We start from the raw sequence: 18,045 nt of genomic DNA on the forward strand, positions 1-18,045 counted from the left end.
TAAATTAGACTTCTGTAATTGAAATATTAAAACCAAAGGCTTCTGGGTTTATATTTTTTTTCTCTGTATTGACACTTAGAGAGTTTAGTGTGTGTGCAAGAACTGTGAAACAAACCAAGAGTATTGCTTTAAGAATTTCTCACTTCATCTTTAGTTTCCACATTAGCAAATTTTTTTGATGTTATAAGTTAGTATGCTAGGACTGGGAACATCTTGATTTGCTTAGAAGCAATTAAAATAAATCAATTTGGTTTAGAGTTCTAGGTCCTTGTCTGAGAGCAGTAATATTCAGCATGTACAAATGAAATAAAACAAGGTGGCAAATACACTATTACTGCTTCAGACAGTTTAGGATACTGAAAGGTTTTTCAGGTGACCATGAATTTTGGTCTGGTCTGTCCCTCTGCTGTTAATACATGAAGGAAATCTATGTGAATCTCATAAAAAACAGCTTTACTTTAAGCCTGTTGGCTTATTACTTTTGGCCGATTGTACATTTGTGCTTGCTAGAATAATAGTGGTTTATTTCTCAGCACTAAATTTTATTAAATATATTCACTTCAGATTTACATTTGTCCTTTTGAGGCCGTTGTAGAACAAATTGTTTTGTGGTCACTGAAGAATGGAAACTGTGCTCAAGGCTCACATTTGCTTCAGTTCACCAACTGATAAACATTTAGAGCATGATGAAAACTATAGAATGTATTACCATTAAAATGTCAGCCCTGCAGAGTGTAGGTGCTCTCTGAGACACGAGAGGGATTCAGTCTCAAGAATGAGGAATGGTGTTTCTCCTCCCCAGCTAATTTGATTACATACATTTAAGACTGGGAGAGAAAACACAGGAAGGAAGTCTTAAGTTTAGTGATTTGTGTCTTTTTTAATAGCTATTGATACCTGCAGTATTTAGATTTCACATGCCAGCAAGTTAAATTCTGCTACTTTTGTCTGACTGGCTGCCTTCAGTTTAACAATTCACGACTTAAAACGTGTTTGGGGATTTTAGGAATATGCTTTTTCTAGACAAGGCTTTTATTCTTCAACAGTAAAATAATTTATTGTTCTCTGTTCTATCTGTGATGATTGAAATGATTATAAAAACTGTTGGTGGTCTTAGGTGTTACAACAATGTGAAATACTTGTTTTTTTCTTAATGTTTTTTGAATTTCATTACTACCATAGTATAGAAGAGATGACACAACAGAAGAGTTTCTGTACCACAGGTCCAATCCAATGTGATAATGAAACAGTAAATTAAAGACTGAAATAATAGTTTTTCTTCTGGTAATTTACTGCATTGTTACTGACTTTTTTTTTTGTTTTTTTGTTATGGTAATCCAATTTTCAAACTTGTTCACTTCTGCAGGAGGCTGGGGACCGCTGTGGAGTCTGTTTCCTTTCTTCCCTGTTTGGTTGTAGAGAGAAGACACCAAAAGCCAAGTATATGCACCTAGCTCAGGAATTGCTGGTTGATCCAGAATGGCCACCAAAACCCAGGACAACAACAGAAGCGAAAGTACCATCCCAAGAAAATGGTTCATATCAAATCATCACTGTAACGTAGCAGTGGATCTTGGTGGCATGTATCTTTAGTAGTATTCAGAAGAATGTAATTTTAAGGCTTTATTTGAAACTGCAGTGTGCTAAATGTCAAATTGGAATGCAGATATTTCCAACTGTTTTGTCTCTCTGAATACAAAATTCAGAGCCAGGCGTCTTATGGCTATACATTTTAAAAATGTAAGTTATCTTAGGCAGAACAAAAATGATTGTGTTTCCTTCCACCTTCTTTCAGATTTCATTGTTCCTAAATGAGATGCATTTGAAGGTTTAAACTGCAGGGCAGTTAAAAGAGGTTCACATTATTTGCCTGGAGGAGTTTTATAGTTGTTCTAACCTGCTTATCTGGGCACGTGTTGATGTAAACCCTATGATGTGATGGTTTCATGGCTGTACTAGAGGTGCATAATAACCTTGTCATGGTTTGGGGCTTTTTTGTGTCTGTCTTTTTGGTTGGTTGGGGTTATTTTGTTTGTTTAGTTGGTTTTTATTTGACTGATGAAAAGTTTTGTGCCTCAGAACGGTTCTAAAGTTTGTGTGTGTACCTCTTAAGTTTGTCTCTATTAGTAAGGAGTGTTTCCAGGTGTAATGTTTGGGTTCTAAGTTCAGTTCTTTAGTCTGCCACAGCAGGAATTGGGAATGCTGTAGAAGCAATAGGCTCTGTCCTTAAGAAATAAGCACATTGCTTTCATGTGGAGTCTTGACTTCTCTTCTAGCTAACCACAGGGAAGGCTGAGGTGGCCTCCAGGGGAGGAGCCATTTGTCTACACTCTAAAGCTTTTGGAGAAAGAAGGATGGAGAATCTAAACACTTTCTTCTATGTCATATTTTATTACATTTACCTATGCATTTCTCCATAGACCTTGCTTTTTCCAGCAGAAGGGTTGGATTATCCCTTTGTGGACCATGTTTTATTTGTAAATCTAAAGATAATTTTCCTATGTACCTTGCAGCAGTAACGTTGGCCTTACTACTTCAAGGGATATGGGAGTGGGAGGGAGATATTGCCACATGCCCACGTGTGGGGTTTGTGCATGTGAAGAGCACAGCCATTTCAGAGAGCCTGCCAGTGTCTTCAGTGCTACATGTAGCTGTAAAAAAACAAAATTAAAAGAAAATTGAGCTAAAGTCTGTCTTGCTGCAGAACTATAAGGCTTATGCAGATTTTATTTATTTAAAAAAAAAAAGATTAAAAAAATAAAAGCTTGTATCACCACTAATGCTGCTTCAGCACTAGGGGTAGCCATACATCATTTTGCCATGAGGCAGTATCAGAACACAAGACCACTAGAAAAATAGGTCTACAAAGAAGTAGAGGCAGACAGCACTTTGACTTGCAAGGCTTAAAACTTTTTTTCTTTTTTTAAACTACAAGTTACTTATCTCGAAACCATTGTCAACTTTGTTAATGTTTGGAAAAGTCTTCCTTAGTGTCTTTGGGAAGATGGAAGATGATAAATATTGAGTCTTGATCAGTCTGTTTTTGACCAGGGGCAACTAACTGGTCCAGACACCTCCAAGCTTTGGGAGGAGATCTGGGGTCTGAAGAAGTCATGATTCTGTAGGGATCCTTTAGAGAAGGAAGTGGGGTCCTTTAGAGTAGTTGTGGAATGAGGGCCCCAGACTCACTGGCTGGCTGGGATTGTTTTGAAGTGTGTGTATTCTGATGATGGAATTTGAGCTTTTGATGTTAGGGATTTTTTCTTTCTTTTTTTCCTTTTTTTTTTTTTTCTGGGTTGTCTTGTTTTGTTTTCTTCTTTTAAATTCCTGTGGAGACAATTCCATTCCAGCCTTGTTTTAATAAGCAGAATTTTTCATATCAGGCCTATTTCCCTTGTGCTGTTCTGTAGGACAGTATGGACAGTGTGCCCTGCTGCTCATAGAATCATTAAGGTTGGAAAAGACCTTCAAAATCATCAACCATTAACCATGTTAATGTCAATCATGTTGTGGTTTCTGCAGTGTTGAATATACTGTGCCAACAGGGAATTTAAAAGTGGTGCTAAATGGTTTGGAAGACCTTTTCCTAGAACTTGGTTGTTGAAGTTACTGCTCCTCCTAAATAGTATGCATATGGGTGTACTATCTTCCAGTCCAGCTGTCAACTCTTTTCCTGATTTCTGTTGTTGTTGTTGTTTGTTTTTGAGGAGTGGAGCAGGGGGAAAGGGGGAAGTGCTTTTCTTAGCATTCATTCAACAGGGCAATGTTCTTATTATCCTGGCTTCGTAAGGTCATAAACATTGAACAACATTGGTGGCTTGTAAAGGGTCTGCAGGCATTGGATACATTAATCAGTCATGACCCTGAGTCAGTTGGCTAATTTCTGCCAATGTTGATTTTACAAAATCTTTGTAGCATGGAGTAACTGATGAAAAATAATTCTTAGCTGCGTAAGTAGTATTCAAATCTAAACAAAAATAATATTTTAGTTGAAAAATATTATGAAGCTATGCATCTTGGACCTGGGAGCTGTGACTTATCCTCAAACGCATAAGCTTCTGCTTTCCATTTCACTGACCATTTTAGATTTGCTGTTTCATGAGAACTGAAAGGAAATATTTGTGTCTTTCCCTTTTATATGCTTTTGCTTAATACTTTCCTAGACTGATAGTTTCTCTCGGCTTGTTTGGTTTCTGAAGCTTGTTTTTCAGTCTTATTCTAGTTTATTAGACTTAGCTAGGAAGTGAGGAGGAAAACAGCTCATTAAGGTGGGCTTGTCTTCAGAGAACATTTTAGGGGACTTTTAGTAAAACAGAAATTGCCAAGTGTCTGCACCTAACTGAGTGACTAATGGCTCGTGAGTGTAGTAAACTTGAATGTTTTGCAAATGGGAGCTTGTTTCCTCCAGGTCTGTGTTCAGCGTTGGTAAATGTTCCTGAGGTTGCATGCTTGAGCTCTGACGCTTAGTCAAGAATAATAAATCAGCTTTTCTGAGAATCCGTCTTGTTATTGCAAGTTCAGCCACAAAAAAAAGCTTTTGCATTTTCTGCAATTATTGGGATTTATGCCTTCCTGCCCAAGAGCTGAATTTGACCACCTATAATTTTTCTCATTTTGAGCAGTTTAGTTTTTCTGGTTTTCAGAAATGCAGCAAACTAGATCTGCACTAGTGTATTCAGTTTCTGTTTTGAAGTAAGATGAAATTCATTTTGTAGTGCAAAAAAAATCTCTTTCAGTGTTCATCTTGGAAATCTAAATTCAGGTGAACAGACCAAGTTAGTGAGCTCCACTAGATACTGGGTAGACATTTTCTTCCTGCTGTATATTTTGGCCTTATGTTGAGGAGTTTGATTTATTATTAAATTATTTGTGTATGCAGACTTCAATCTGTACGTATTTTATTTTGATGTATTAGGATTTGTAAATATTACTGATTTTTAAATATTATTTATGCACATACTTAAAGGACTGGTCTATCCAGAAAAGCAGTTGCTAAATAATAAATGTTACTTTTTAGAAATAAATTACAAGATCATGAAATTGTATATCCCTCAGGGTTATTTTTAAGGCTTTTTTCCTTCCTTTCCCTTCAGATTCAATTAGCAGTAACTCTAGTTTCATGTACTATAGAACTAAATCTACTGTAAAAAGAAAATGCTGCAAATAATGCTTGAATAGAAGCGGCTGAAAAAACCCACAGAACTGACTGTCCATATTCATCATAACTTTAAATTGGAAACTCTTACTGTTGCACTTTTTAAAAGGTTGTTGGATTTTTAATTCTATTTATTTTTTTCTTTCTTCATGAAGGTTGTGCTGAACAGTCATCCCAAATTGGGTAAATAATCCTGTACTGTATATGTGTATATGCAGTATAATATAAGCAGTTGTGGAGTCCTTTTTATGCTGCAAATTTTTAATGCTTACGTTGGTCATCACAAAATGAGAGAGCTCAAGTCCTGTAGGATTTCTCCTGTGAAATTCTGAATTGTAAACTTAGGGTTTTGTATGTCTAAGGGAAAGCTGTGGGTTTTTGACAATTTTTAGAGTCTTGAATATGTTGATTTTATATACAGTAAAGCTTCAGGTTTTTAAAACTATTTTCAACAAACTGCAGCTTGTTTAATAATTATGTGAACCAGAAACTACTTAGTTTGTCATTAATTCCTCGAGCCTAACACGGATTAAAATGTTCATCATTACAGCACTCTCTAGAAGCTCAGCTTCCTTTTATTTTTAAATCTGAAATGATACTACATCTTTGTATTTAAAATATGTATTGCTGCTCTAGAATGGTACCCTGTTGTCAAGAGGCATACATAAATAACTGTACAATAGAATTGTAAATAGACTTGTAAATCATTTTTGTGACTGAAGCTCTTTGAAAATAAAATTAAAATGAACGGATATTTTAACTCTTCTCATTAGTTTCATGAAATTGTTTTAATTATTCTTTATAGAATTAGGTGCAAAGCTTGTTGAAGAACACAGACTTCCTCCCTCTGATGGCATGGATATATTGTTCAGTGGCTCTGTGTTTCTGCAGATGGGTGGGAGGGGTGCCTGCTGTGTCAGTGTTGTGCAGGGGATCACACTGGCTGCAGCTTTTCCTGGTGGCTTAGGAGAGCCATTCTAAAGCCTTGTACATGTGATAGCAGCTCGTTTCCACCTTTGGTTATTCAGATGCTCCTCCTGTTTGGACATGAACATCATGCCTTTGGGAGGCATGATCTGAGCTGTCACCATTGTCACAGTCATCTTCAGAAAAATCCTGTGGAAATGAAGACATCTTTTCTGTCCTGTGGCTCACCTTCCATTGAAACAGTCATTGGCAGAGCACGTTATTTTAAACTTGAAGACAAGATACTTAAAATACCTTTTTACTTAATAACAAAAAACTTAATCTTTCCATTTCAAACTTCTATTTTTACAACTTAGCTTTTCTCTTTCAGAATCTTACAGGTTTTAGGTTTTGTTGGCCTGCCACTCCAGAAGACTTTGAGGAAAAACAGAAACTAAATGTGTCAACCTTGGAATGCTTAGCCAAAGCATTAAGTAAAAAGCCCCTTCATTCCTTACTGAAATTTCTTTGACTCCAGTCCTGCAAGAAATTAAAAGTCAGAGCAGCTTTGTGAAGGTAGGAGCACTTGTTTAAAGTGCATGTGTCCACTCCTTCAAAACCTATTTAGCAGACTGGTGACAAATTTGAAATTTCTGATCACATCTCACATTGAAATGTAGATTTCTGACTTCACTCAGATTTGCTTTGGGTTGGCTGAAGCACATACTCCAGTATCACTGCCAAAGAAGCTACAAGTGGGTTTACTGCTCTTGGGTGTGTGACTTAAAACTTTCTCCTGTTATGTGAGTGGCTTCAAGCCCTACTTTTGGAGTTACTTACAACCTGTGGAAGTTGATTGCTTGAACAATTGTAGGCAAAAATCTGCTCTGAAGCTTCAAATATTCTTTGGCCTTTGGCCTGTCTCAGTAACTGGGCAAACAGGGGTGAAAGCGTTATCTGGAGGATGCGTTTTGCTGTTTTACTTCCCATTTAAAGTGCAGTGTCATGGTGAGGCCTGATTGCCTGCTCTGCTTCTAGTAAGCTCCTTTAAAAAGCAGATAAGTTTCTAAGGTACAGCTCAAAATTCCTTTTTCATGCTTGTATGAGTTTAGGAACTTGCAAGACAGTAAAAGAGGTAAGCGCCACTGTAAGCAATACATGTGCTCAGTGTTGTGTAAGTTCAAAACTGATTTGAGACTTGATACAGTAACAGTATGAATGTATTGCCTCTGGCATCCTTTTGTAGTCTTGAGAAGTACTGGGGGAAGGGGAAGGGGGCTGAAAGGGAAAGAGGCTCTAGACCAGACTTTGGTAAATGACCAGCCAGGCTGGTGCCTTTTCTGGAATGCCAGGTGTCTCATGTGAAGGTTTGAGTGAATTTTAATGCATGGAAATGTATAATTATGATCTTTATTGTGGGTATTACGGTGTTCTGTACTGTTAAAATCTTTAAATTAAAAAAAAAAAATACTGTTAGCAGCTCTAAATGTTTGAGACACATAGGCTTTCCAGTTCTTGTGGCAGCACTTACAGCCTTCATATTTTGCAAAGAATTTCTGCCATTTTGCTGTTTGTCAAATGCTTTCTAGCATTTCTGAGCATCTGCTTGTCTTCTTGTATACTGTCTTATCTTTTGCTATAAGACCAGGAAAACAGTCATCATGGACCTACAGTCTAGTGTTAGTCTGTGTCTGATTTTACAGAGTGGCCTGTAGTCATACCTTCCAAGGGACCTGCATTTGCAGTTTCTAGCATAACAAATTAGGGATTTTTCCACCCATTTGGTTCAAGTCAGGGCTTGAAACAGAAATTTCTTAATGTGTTTCTGGGTGGAGGGTTTTGCTTGTGGTGATGGGTAGGATCAGGGACAGGCTGAGTTACCAATTTCCTGAGGTAAAAGCATCACTGGCTTATGATAGAGAGCTTTGGGGTGGGGAGGATGACTAGGAGGGTGAGATTCTCTGAAAGATTCTTGTTTGACATGTGGAAGACCTTTAGAAGAGTGAAATGTCATGCTGTTTTTTGGTGATGCCTATGTCTCATTCAATGAGTTGTGAAAAGCCCACTGAGATCTTGTTTTGTGGCGCCGTGTTGCTGGTTGTTGATAGCCCTAAATGCCACGTCCTTCCCTTCCTGAGGGAGAGTTAGAGATTTTACCAGACTTCAGTACTCTGAAGCTGAATAAAATTTAAAAAAAAATTTAAGCAGTCCCTTTTTCTCTTCTGGCTTTTTTTTTAATGTGGTAGCTGGTTTGGACATGCAGCTGTTCTGGGTCAATTGAGATATATTCTTTTCAGCAGTTCAGGTGCCTGAGAAGCTCTGCTGTCCTTCCTGATTTCTCTTTCAGTGAAGGGGGTTGTACCCAGCAGTCTGTCTGTGGGATTGGTATGGGAGAGCTTCATCCTTGCCCCTGAAAAAAGAAATGTGGGGATGGAGCCTTCCTCTTCCTCCATGTTCCTAGTGCAGAGGACTGACATTGTGTCAGCCATCCCAGTTACATCTCTGGAAATTTTGTAGCTATTCCAGTGGTCCCAGCTGCTGCTGTTTAGCCAGGTGCTTGACATCCAGGTTTCTGATACACTTGGACTTGTTGATTTCATTGAGGAAGTATTTCTAGACTGTGGGTTCCTGTTTGACTTGCTCTTTTAAATATTACCATTTATACCTACAATGATTGCTTTCCTGTTTGTTTGGAAATGTATGCAACTTTCCAACTTAGTGGCGTGTTTCGTGCAGATGTACCTTTATTGCTACAACTTCCCATCTAATTTCATGCACTTCTTTCCTCTCATTTCACTGTACTTTTAATACCACTGCTGATAGCTTGGTATTGTGTTAAGCTGTTGAAATGAGGCTTGCTGGTTATCAGAGGCTCACTACTGTCCTGTGCCATATGGGGTCCTCTGTGTTATTTCAGGCTGTGTCAAAAATAGCTTGTTCCTTCTTGTGTGTTCCTGGGCTGTTCCAAGAAGCCATCACTGGAAAATGCTGAGACAGGATTTAATGGACGGTGCTGTTTTGCTTTTCACCACTTAAAGTACAGGACAACCTTTTTACCTCCATTGTCTATTTTTGCAAGCTAAACTTTATTTTTTAACCTCAGATAACTTACAATGAAAAACACAGTGAGTGCAGGACCTTTTGATAATTTTTGAAAATATTTTTGGCATGTAATTTAGTATAATATACTAAACCTTGTCTAGTGGAAGATGTCCCTGCCAGACGGAAAGAGATGATCCTTAAGGTCCCTTCCAACCCAAACCCTTCTGTGATTCTGCAATGCTTTTCTGTTCAAATAAATACACGTCTTTTGACTACTTAAGTGTTTCATCATGATTTTTGTATACTTTTATTATAGTTAATTGGTACAAATACAAACAAGGAATACTTGATTTACAAAAGTTAATTTATCTGTACTTCTCAGTGTAAGCTGAGCACTTCAGAAATATTGGCAGTCAACAATAAAAGAGATTTTGAAGTTTGCTTTCAAGGCAAGGGAAATTTTGCACACATTTGCAAAAGGTTTAGATATAATCACACATCTTTGTTAGCTGCTAAGTTACCTATGATCAAATCCTGATTCTCTCTTATCTCTTGTAACAGCTAATGTTTCTGGCACTTCAACAAGGATGTTGGTGTTTCGTTTGTCAGTGATGATCAAGCTTTTCTTCCAGTTGGATGCATCTATTTGTCCTGGGAAGTGTGACTGCTCTTCAAAAAATGCAATTTATTGCTCTGGTCCCCACATAAAAGACCTGGAATTGTTAAGTCTGCCTTGCAACATGACAGAAATTCACATAACAAACGCTAACATATCGTACTTGCAGGATGTTTTTGCTAGGATGGTGGAACTGCAGCATCTCATCCTGTCTTCAAACAACATCGCTCTGGTTTCACCAATGGCTTTTAAAGGCTTGGGAAGGCTAAAAGTCCTCAAACTGCTAGATAATAAACTGGTTGAACTTCCCCCAGAAGTATTTGATGACATGGTGCAGCTTCAGCAATTGATCATTGAAAGTAACAGGTTGAAATCTATTGAGGAAAATCTGTTTGACAAACTGGCCAGTTTGCAGGAGCTTTACTTGAACAAAAACCAACTAACAGCACTTCCCAGTGGCGTGATGAAGAAACTCACCAAACTCAGAGTACTGAACTTGTCAAGAAATTACTTAGCAGCACTGCCTAGAAATACATTTAGTACATTAGCCAGGCTTGAGAGGCTGATGCTGTATATTAATAGGCTGTCTTCAATAGAGTCTGGTATGTTTGATAGCCTGAAGGAGCTGCAGGAGCTTTTCCTACATTCCAATAATATCCATTCCATTGCCCCTGACGCATTTCATTGTCTTCATAAACTAAGAACCCTGACACTCTCCAGAAACAGGCTTCAGGTTTTGCCTTCTGGGCTTTTTTTCAACTTGCGTGACCTGTCTAAACTGACCTTGTACAGGAACCCACTGAAGTCTCTTCCAGAAGTACTGTTTGGAGAGATGAGGCATCTTGGTAGCCTATGGCTGTATCACACAAAGCTCTCAACAATACCAGATTTTGTGTTCAGTAACTTGACAAATTTGGAGCTTCTTGTGCTGAGTTTTAACCCAGAGCTTACGGTTCTTCCTAAGAATGTATTCAGTGGCCTGAATGAACTGCGGGGCCTTTCTCTCCATACAAGTAATATTTCCAGTTTGCCAGAGGGAATCTTTCGGAGCCTTCAGAAACTGCAGAACATTTCCCTCTTTGATACAAGGCTTGAGGTTCTTCCTAGAAACCTCTTTCATAATCTCAAGCACCTCCAGAAAGTTTACCTGAATAGTACTAACCTGCAGTCTCTTCCTGCAGACTTCTTTACTGCTTTACCTGAGCTGGAAGAAGTTGTCCTTGACGACAACCCTTGGAAATGCGATTGCCAAATTCTCGGTTTCCGAGAATGGCTCCAAAAGAGCACAGCAATAGTTAAAAATGTGCCATCTCTGATGTGCCACAGCCCAATGGCACTGCAGAATATTTCTCTTGTGTCTCTAAGCATGGATGACCCAGAGTGCCTGCCAACCACAGCTATGACCTATCAGACGTTCAGCTCAACTTATTCCCAGACTTTGACGTCTCCTGTGACGGAGCAGTTGACATCAGCTCGGGACACTGCTGTAACAGTGCTGTCCGACATGGCAATCACCAGCACAGCCGCATCAATTCCTCCTGCAACTCCAGGTTTTACCTACTCCCATGTTGAAGATGTTGGACAACCTGGGCTACATTTCTCAGATGTTCCAGTCCAAACTTCTCCCAGCATCATAGCACCAACCAACAGTGTTAGAGGGACAGATTTAACTACTCTTGTGTGGTGGGATGAGTTTCCAGCCCACAGCAGTGCTAAACCCTATTTTAATACCAGAACTACTTATTGCCAGCTATTCTTGTGTGTTCACAGTTTGATTTTAACACTCCAGACTGTAGTCATTGTGCTCTGTCTGTATGTGATGGGTAACACCAGGCAACTCTTGCTCTCCAGAAATATTCCTGCTCAGCCTGTAGTTCTGATAAGAATATTAAGAAGATAGAGAAATCTAGCCCAAGAAAGAACTGGAAGTGTTGCTTTGGAGGCTTTTTGAACATTTGAGCAGTTAATACTCGATTCAGATCTGGATTACAGATCTTCATAGCAAAGACCATAAAGACCTTGTCTATAACATAGTGGAAATGAGTTTTATGCACCTCGCAGCATTTGCCAAGAGTGGCTGTAATCGCTGTAAATTGCTACAGCACTTCGTGCATGAGCCCAGGGGGCAAGATGGAAGTACTGTGGTCACCTCTGCACGTGTGCTGTGGGTTTCCTGCCTTGGAGTGCTGCCCTGTCCTCTGCCAGGGGCTGCTGCCTGCTGCGTGTTCACTGCTCAGATGGAGTGCCATCAATGGAGGAACTCTTACACAGGAACATGGCTTCAATTGTGCTTTAGTGGTTGCCCAAAGTACTCCAATAATATTATTTCCTCTGCTACCTGCAATCTTTTGTCTCCTTACTGAAAAAAAAAATGGTGGTTTTGGGAGGAGATGCTGGGAAGGACCTTTAAACAATGGGGATGTGTGCAGAATGGTGTGGTGCAAGTATCTTAACTTCTGCTTTCAGTCCTCAGCCCCTTTCCAGGACGTGGCACAAGGAGGGGATACCAATTAAAGCTAACAGCAGAGGAAGATGCTGAGCTAGGAACTATAATAGTGATGTATTTTATTGTTTGATTGGGGGTTTTCTGGAAACTTTCTAAAGTTTCTACAACTCTGAATTTTAAGTAAACACTTTCATCCTTAAACTTTGGCCCGTGGTCTGAAAAAACAGTGTTCCTGGCTGTGTGATGCAGGGAATCTTGAAACCAGAGTACCAGGTGGATGCCCAGGACTGAGGAGGAGCGCCACAGGCATTAATTGGTTTAAGAGCTGATCTTGAATGAGCTGTGAGAGAAAAGAATGGTCTCTCCCGGGCTTGGCTAGCAAAACAGCAGCATGCAGCTGAGGGGCGGGGAGCCTGCCTGAACTGGGGGCCGCAAAGTGTCACCTCCATTTTGAAGCTAGCTGGGGAATGTACACAACTTCATCGACTTGGAGTGGTCAGTCACATTTTCAGTGTCACTGTTTTTTACCTTATTACATCCTGCTATTCCCTGACTTCCAGTCCTTTCAAGTGTTGATGTGCAAAGTTAACTACTAGGCAATAGTGTGGGTTTTGGTCTTTATACTAACATTTTATTAATACTTTGAGTTGTATGAATATTTTAGTTCATAGATAGACTGGTGGCTTTAGACTGCCTGTGCTTTAGTAGCTCTTGGGTTTAACTATCAGCTTTTATCTACAATATGGGACTTAGTTTGCTCTTAAAAGCTCTGATGTGCTTAAAAACCTCTGGGTGTAGATCCCTGGCTTCTTGGGCCAGAGAGGCTCTACTCTAGGAGTAATTTTGTAACCTTAGTGAGTTTCTCACTATTAGAAACTTTCCTGGATGGCCTTTAAATCAGAACAGACTTGAGGTGAAGAAAACTTGCATTTCCTGCAGGTTGGTTATGGTTGGTTCCCTGCTGTGTGTTACTGTAGGCAATGAGAAAAAACTGTGACTTCTTTGTTTCAGGGTGCTCTGCTGCTGGGCCTAAATTCCTCTTCCAGGCTTTGAAAAGAGAGAATGTGCTTCTGTAGCATTAAATGATCATTGTCTTGCTGGTGAGGTTTAACAAACTAAGGAAACCTGACTAAATGGGAGTTAGAGCTATCTCTAAAGAAGCAGAAATGCAAGTCACTGCAAGTGGTGCAAAGCAAGCTGTGACTGGAATCATGCGCAGATGCTCCAGAATATTTACTGCAATATAATTGAGAGAAGCACAAAACCAACAGTGAGCTTTCTCAGTGGTGGTTCTGGGTGGTTGCATGTAGTACTTAAGAAGAGAGAGTTGTTGCAAATTTAGGTTCTTGGTTGGACAGCTGTAATAACCGCTCAGCGCTGTGCCAGCTCCCGCGCTGTCGCGCGGTGCCACGCAGGCAGCTGCTGGCAGCAGGCAGGTCAGCATGATCAGGACTAGTGAGGAAATTCTGTCTTTGACTTCTACAATCCATGCTGGGGATCATTACCTTAGTGAAGGAAGTGTGCTCCGGGCACTTGGATGCACAGTGTCTGACTGCTAAGGAAAAGCACCTGTTTGCCCATGGTAGGGGTGTGACACCTTGCTGTCCAGCCCCAGGGCAGCGGGGCAGCACCAGCTGCTGCCTTTCTGCACCCTCCTCTGGCTGCCCTGGCCCTGCAGTGCAGCCAGCCGGGCCCCCACGCTGCTCCTTGGCTCCCGCTGCAATCGCTGAGCTCCAGCTCTGGCACGTGGGGGCTCTGGCGCAGAGCTGTGTACAGTCAAGTGCTAGGACAGGATGATTCCTCTTCCCGGGATGATTCCTCTTCACATGCTGTCATCGGGCTTTCCCCACGCTTGAGCCAGACGGGGGAAGTGAAGTCATCAGACAACAAAAGGCTGGAGCAATGAGTGCCTGGGGTGGTTTACTAACTTTCCTCTGAGGTACTGTTTTGAGCTGCCTCTGATTCATTGTTTCTTGCCCAGTGGAGCTCAGCCCTTCCTGAAAAATTCCCTGGCCTGGGAAATCCAAAGATATCCTTGTGCATACCCCATTTCTGTTTTTCCTGGAGAAGGGATAGTTGTCCAGGTCAGCACAATGCAGCTGTGGCAGGCAGGAAGGCAGCAGGCTGGTCCCCAGACCCTCTCTGGGCAGCCCTGCCTCGCTGCTGCCTCAAAGCACTGTTCCCTTGTGTGCAAGGATATTCTCAGTCCCTGCAGCTCATGCTTGCATCATCTACTGCCCAGCCTTTGCCACCAGGCTGGAAGGGAACACAGTAGGCTGGAGGTCAGAAACTGGAGGTACCTAATCCCTGATCCAGCGGGTCCCTGATATTGGAGAAGAGGTGAATGCAAAGCACATCTGCATACAGTGGCTGAAGGGGTTGGTTCTGCTCTCTCAGCTCCTGATGGGGGTGCAGAGTCATGGTTAACAGCCCTGCTCGTTATCCAGACCTCCAGGTCAAGGGCCTGCTTCCAGGACCACATCCTGGCTGGGAGTGCTTGGGTACCTCTCTACCAGGCCAGCTGTGCCAGCCCAGTCATAGCTCGCTCCGTCCCTTCAAATGCTTGCTGCTGTAGCAGTTGCTCCTGTTCTCTCTGTTGAGGAAATCCTGGAGCAGTGGGAGCTCTGACCTTCCCTGTCCCAAGCCATGGGACTATTCATTGTGTTTCCAGCTTGATGTCACTACAAATGCCATTGTCCTTTGCTTGTTGGGGTTTGAATCCAGAGTCCCCAAAGCACTGGTTGCTGAGGGGGCAATTGAATTAACTGCTGCCACAAACACTGGCAGCTCTGTGTGTTTCACAGCCACTGCAGCAAGCACTTCCAAGCCACCAGCACACACATCCTTTCCTTGTGTCCCTGGTGTCCTGGTCCTTTCCATCCCACCACCTCTGCCCTGTGAGACCAGGAACTGCAGGAGGGCCCTTGTTACTGCTTGCAGAGGGCAGTGAGCTTGGGCAGCTGCCTGTGACGGCAGCTCAGTCCTCCAATGCATAGCAGCAAGATCAGAGCCTGCATCTCAGATCTTCAGTGTCCTGATGTCAAAGAGAAGTAGGGTGATGGCAGATGTGCTTGGAGCAGGCCCCAGCAGTGCTCTGTGGTTCAGGAGTGCATGCAGCTGCTGGCTGCGAGGCAGGAGCCCTGGGAGCCTCTGCCTGACATTATGGAGCATTGGCTGTGTCTCCTCCAGGCTTCCAACCAGCAGGGCTTGCCTAGAGCTGCTGATTTGGCAGCCCTGATATTGAGCATTTCCTAGGGATGTCAGGAGAGCTGGGAGGAGATGCAGCCCAAGGCACGTTCCCAGTGGACAAGGCCATGCGAGTTTACAGACTCACGGTGAGCAGAAGGCCTGAAGCTCCTGCTTTGTCCCAGCTAGGGAGTGGCAAACAAGGGAGGTGTTATGCCTCCATTTTTGTAGCCAAAATCTGGGTTTATACTCACCTGTGGGTGTTAGTGGGTGGATATGCCCTGGTATAGTCTCTTACTTGGGCCAAAGGGGGCGAGTCCCAGTTCATTACAGACTAGGAGCTTCTGTTCAGCAGCACTCAGACCCATCCACCACTGGGCTCAGCCCTCGTGCAATTGCTGCTGTAGGACTGGCATGCCAGACTTCCAGCTGTGCCTTTGTGTCTCTCTGCATGGAAAAAGCTCAGGGCAGAGAGCCAGTGATGGCTGACAGCAGCTCCATGATCTGCTGTTCACTCCTCTGCTGGCTTCTCCTGGGAAGAAATGAGGCCCCCTTCCCCCTTCTTGTGTTGGGGAGAGGTCCCTGGGGCCCATCGTGGTGCCAGAGGTAGCTTTTCAGAGATGGAGCTGATCCAGGAAACATTTCTCAGTGTATGAGGCCCTGCCATCGCCTCCCGCTCCAGCTGCTCCTTCCCCCCTCTCCCGGCGCACTCGGACGAGCTCCTTCCGCTCCGGATTATCTCTGCAGGCGACTTGGCCGCGGGCCCCGCATTCCTTCCAGCCTAGCGCTGCCCTGAGCCGGGGCCAAGCCCAGCGTGCTGCTGCTATCGCTCGGGCCAGGCCTGGGCCTGGGGGAGACGCTGCTGCTGCTGCTGGGGCGAAGCCTGAGATCCTACATGCCGTTTGCCTTGAGCTCCGGGAGGGTTGTTGTGGGCCTGGGGCTGGTGCTTGGATGGAGGTCAGCCTGATGGCCATCCCTGCTGACCAAAGCTCCTGCTGCTCCCTCCCAAAGCTCCCCCTTTGCATAAGCACTTTCCCAGGGAAGGCAGGGCACGTCCCCGTCCCTTGGGGCAGATGATGGCACGAGCAGTGAGGCAGCCCTTGCCCTGCATTCCGCAAGCAGGGTGGGAAAATGCCACTAGGGCTGGATCACTGGCCCTGTGGAGGAGCTCTCTCATTTGGGCTCCTCAAAGGATTCGGGTGGGCCCGCGGCGAGGCAGGGGCTGCTGGTGCTTCTCTGAGGGTGGAGGAGGCCCCGGCACCAGGCCCTGAGGGACTAATGCCCCCTCCTTCACCCCCAGCTGTGGTGTGAGCCTGTGGCTCCTGCTGCGGGCTCAGCCCAGAGGTGTTTCCCTGTGCTGGACACGGGGAGCGCTCCCTCTGCGGCCCCAGCCCAGCCCTCCGCCCTCCTCCTCTGCCTCAGCGGAGTCTGGCCTGGTGCCTGGGGCCAGCTGCTCTCTGCGCACAGGGGCACCGGGCTGGGGCTTCACAGCAGGGTGGGCGCTTCGCAGCAGCGCAGGGTGACTGGGGGGCTCCCAGCACTGCACTGCAGGCCATGGGGAGGGCTCACCCTGCCCAGGGTGCCAGTTCGGGCAGGAGCTGGAGGTGTGCAGGAGCGGGGGCTGAGGGGGGAGCTGCATCTGCATGGCGTGGGTGAGCACGCTCAGCTGCTTGGCAGATGAACAATGTGCTCTCCCAGCCAAGCCCACAAGCTGCTAATTTTAGCGATTACATGAATTTTTCCAAGCAGTCTCGAGTCCCTTGGTGATTCAGAGCCACTCAGCTTTGCTGCATCCGCCACCCTGGCCGTGGGGATGTGCTGGAGATGTGCCAGCATGGGCAGACAGACACGGGACTGTCCTGCTGTCCTGTAGCAAGGCAAACAGCTCCAGCAATAAGTGACACTGCTCTTCTGGGGCTCCACTGTCTCCCTGAAGGTGCAGGGATACAACAGTGATTCCACACTGTCCAGGGCTTGGTCAGGGGAGCTGCAGCCTCTGGCTGGTGCAGCTGGAGGTGGGAAAGGTCCACCAGGCAATGCTGAACCTGGGGCTTTCCTGCAGCATGAGACCCACTCCATCCAGTGCCGTGTGAGTTCCTGGCTATGTGGAACAGCCTCTCCCTGTAAAATGCTAATCTCACCCTCAATCACATCTGTTTGCTGTCTCAGGAGCTGCCTCTCCCCTCCAAAAGTGCCGGGTGGGTCCGTGCTGCTGTCCCAAGCTCTCACATCCTCTGTTCCTCTCCTTTGTAAGTAGCCTGGGGCAACCCCCCATGTGCTCACCTCTGGGAGTGGCTGCAGAAGTGGCTCACGGGCGTGTGCCATTTGTTACTCAGCCCTGCTTTATTTTCAGCGATGTCTTGAAAAAAATCATCTTTCCTGGCCGGAAGCCAGAGGCAGTTTCCTGAGGCCTGGGTAGAGGCAGGCAGGTTTTTGCCAGGGCTGTTATCTGCACTACTCTGACACTTTGCATCGTAGTAGGCACCATAATCTGATGATCCCCCAGTTGGGGCAGGGTGTTTGAGGTACCCATCAGTGCATCCCTGTCTGCCCTGGGGCTGCACTGCTTGGAAGGAGGCGACTCCGACATTCCTGGGTGAGCTGGGCTTGGGGCAGTGGTTTATCGGAAGTGCTGAGTTTGGTTTCTGTGTTGCCTGAAAAGCTGTGAGCTTCTGGATGAGTCAGAGTGGGCAG

General features: G+C 44.1%; 2 protein-coding genes across 7 annotated transcripts in view; both read left to right on the forward strand.

Moving 5' to 3' along the window:
- The window catches only part of ATP13A3 (ATPase 13A3), a 56,350-nt gene extending 50,435 nt beyond the window's left edge, over positions 1 to 5,915 (forward strand). For all 5 annotated transcript variants that reach the window (XM_038145621.1, XM_038145620.1, XM_038145622.1 and 2 more), the window contains one exon: positions 1,367 to 5,915. In XM_038145621.1, the coding sequence (XP_038001549.1) occupies positions 1,367 to 1,564 (198 nt within the window). In that variant the 3' untranslated portion in view covers positions 1,565 to 5,915. The remainder of the gene's footprint in view (positions 1 to 1,366) is intronic.
- Positions 5,916 to 6,035: 120 nt separating this feature from the next.
- On the forward strand, positions 6,036 to 12,366 carry LOC119704407 (platelet glycoprotein V-like). Of its 2 annotated transcripts, none has more exons than XM_038145624.1 (2): positions 6,036 to 7,196; positions 9,665 to 12,366. In XM_038145624.1, exon 2 carries the CDS (start codon positions 9,691 to 9,693, stop codon positions 11,617 to 11,619), a length of 1,929 nt encoding a protein of 642 aa, XP_038001552.1. In that variant the 5' UTR covers positions 6,036 to 7,196; positions 9,665 to 9,690; the 3' UTR covers positions 11,620 to 12,366. The 2 variants fall into 2 exon arrangements, with proteins under 2 accessions (XP_038001552.1, XP_038001553.1); XM_038145625.1 differs by having other exon boundaries at positions 6,036 to 6,637.
- The last annotated feature ends 5,679 nt before the right edge of the window (positions 12,367 to 18,045 follow it).

Source organism: Motacilla alba, chromosome 9, assembly GCF_015832195.1.
Source record: "Motacilla alba alba isolate MOTALB_02 chromosome 9, Motacilla_alba_V1.0_pri, whole genome shotgun sequence".
Taxonomy (NCBI): Eukaryota; Metazoa; Chordata; class Aves; order Passeriformes; family Motacillidae; genus Motacilla; species Motacilla alba.

Coding starts and splice junctions, on each gene's coding strand:
- LOC119704407 (XM_038145624.1), top strand. CDS start 9,691: ATGTTGGTGTTTCGTTTGTCAGTGATGATCAAGCTTTTCTTCCAGTTG.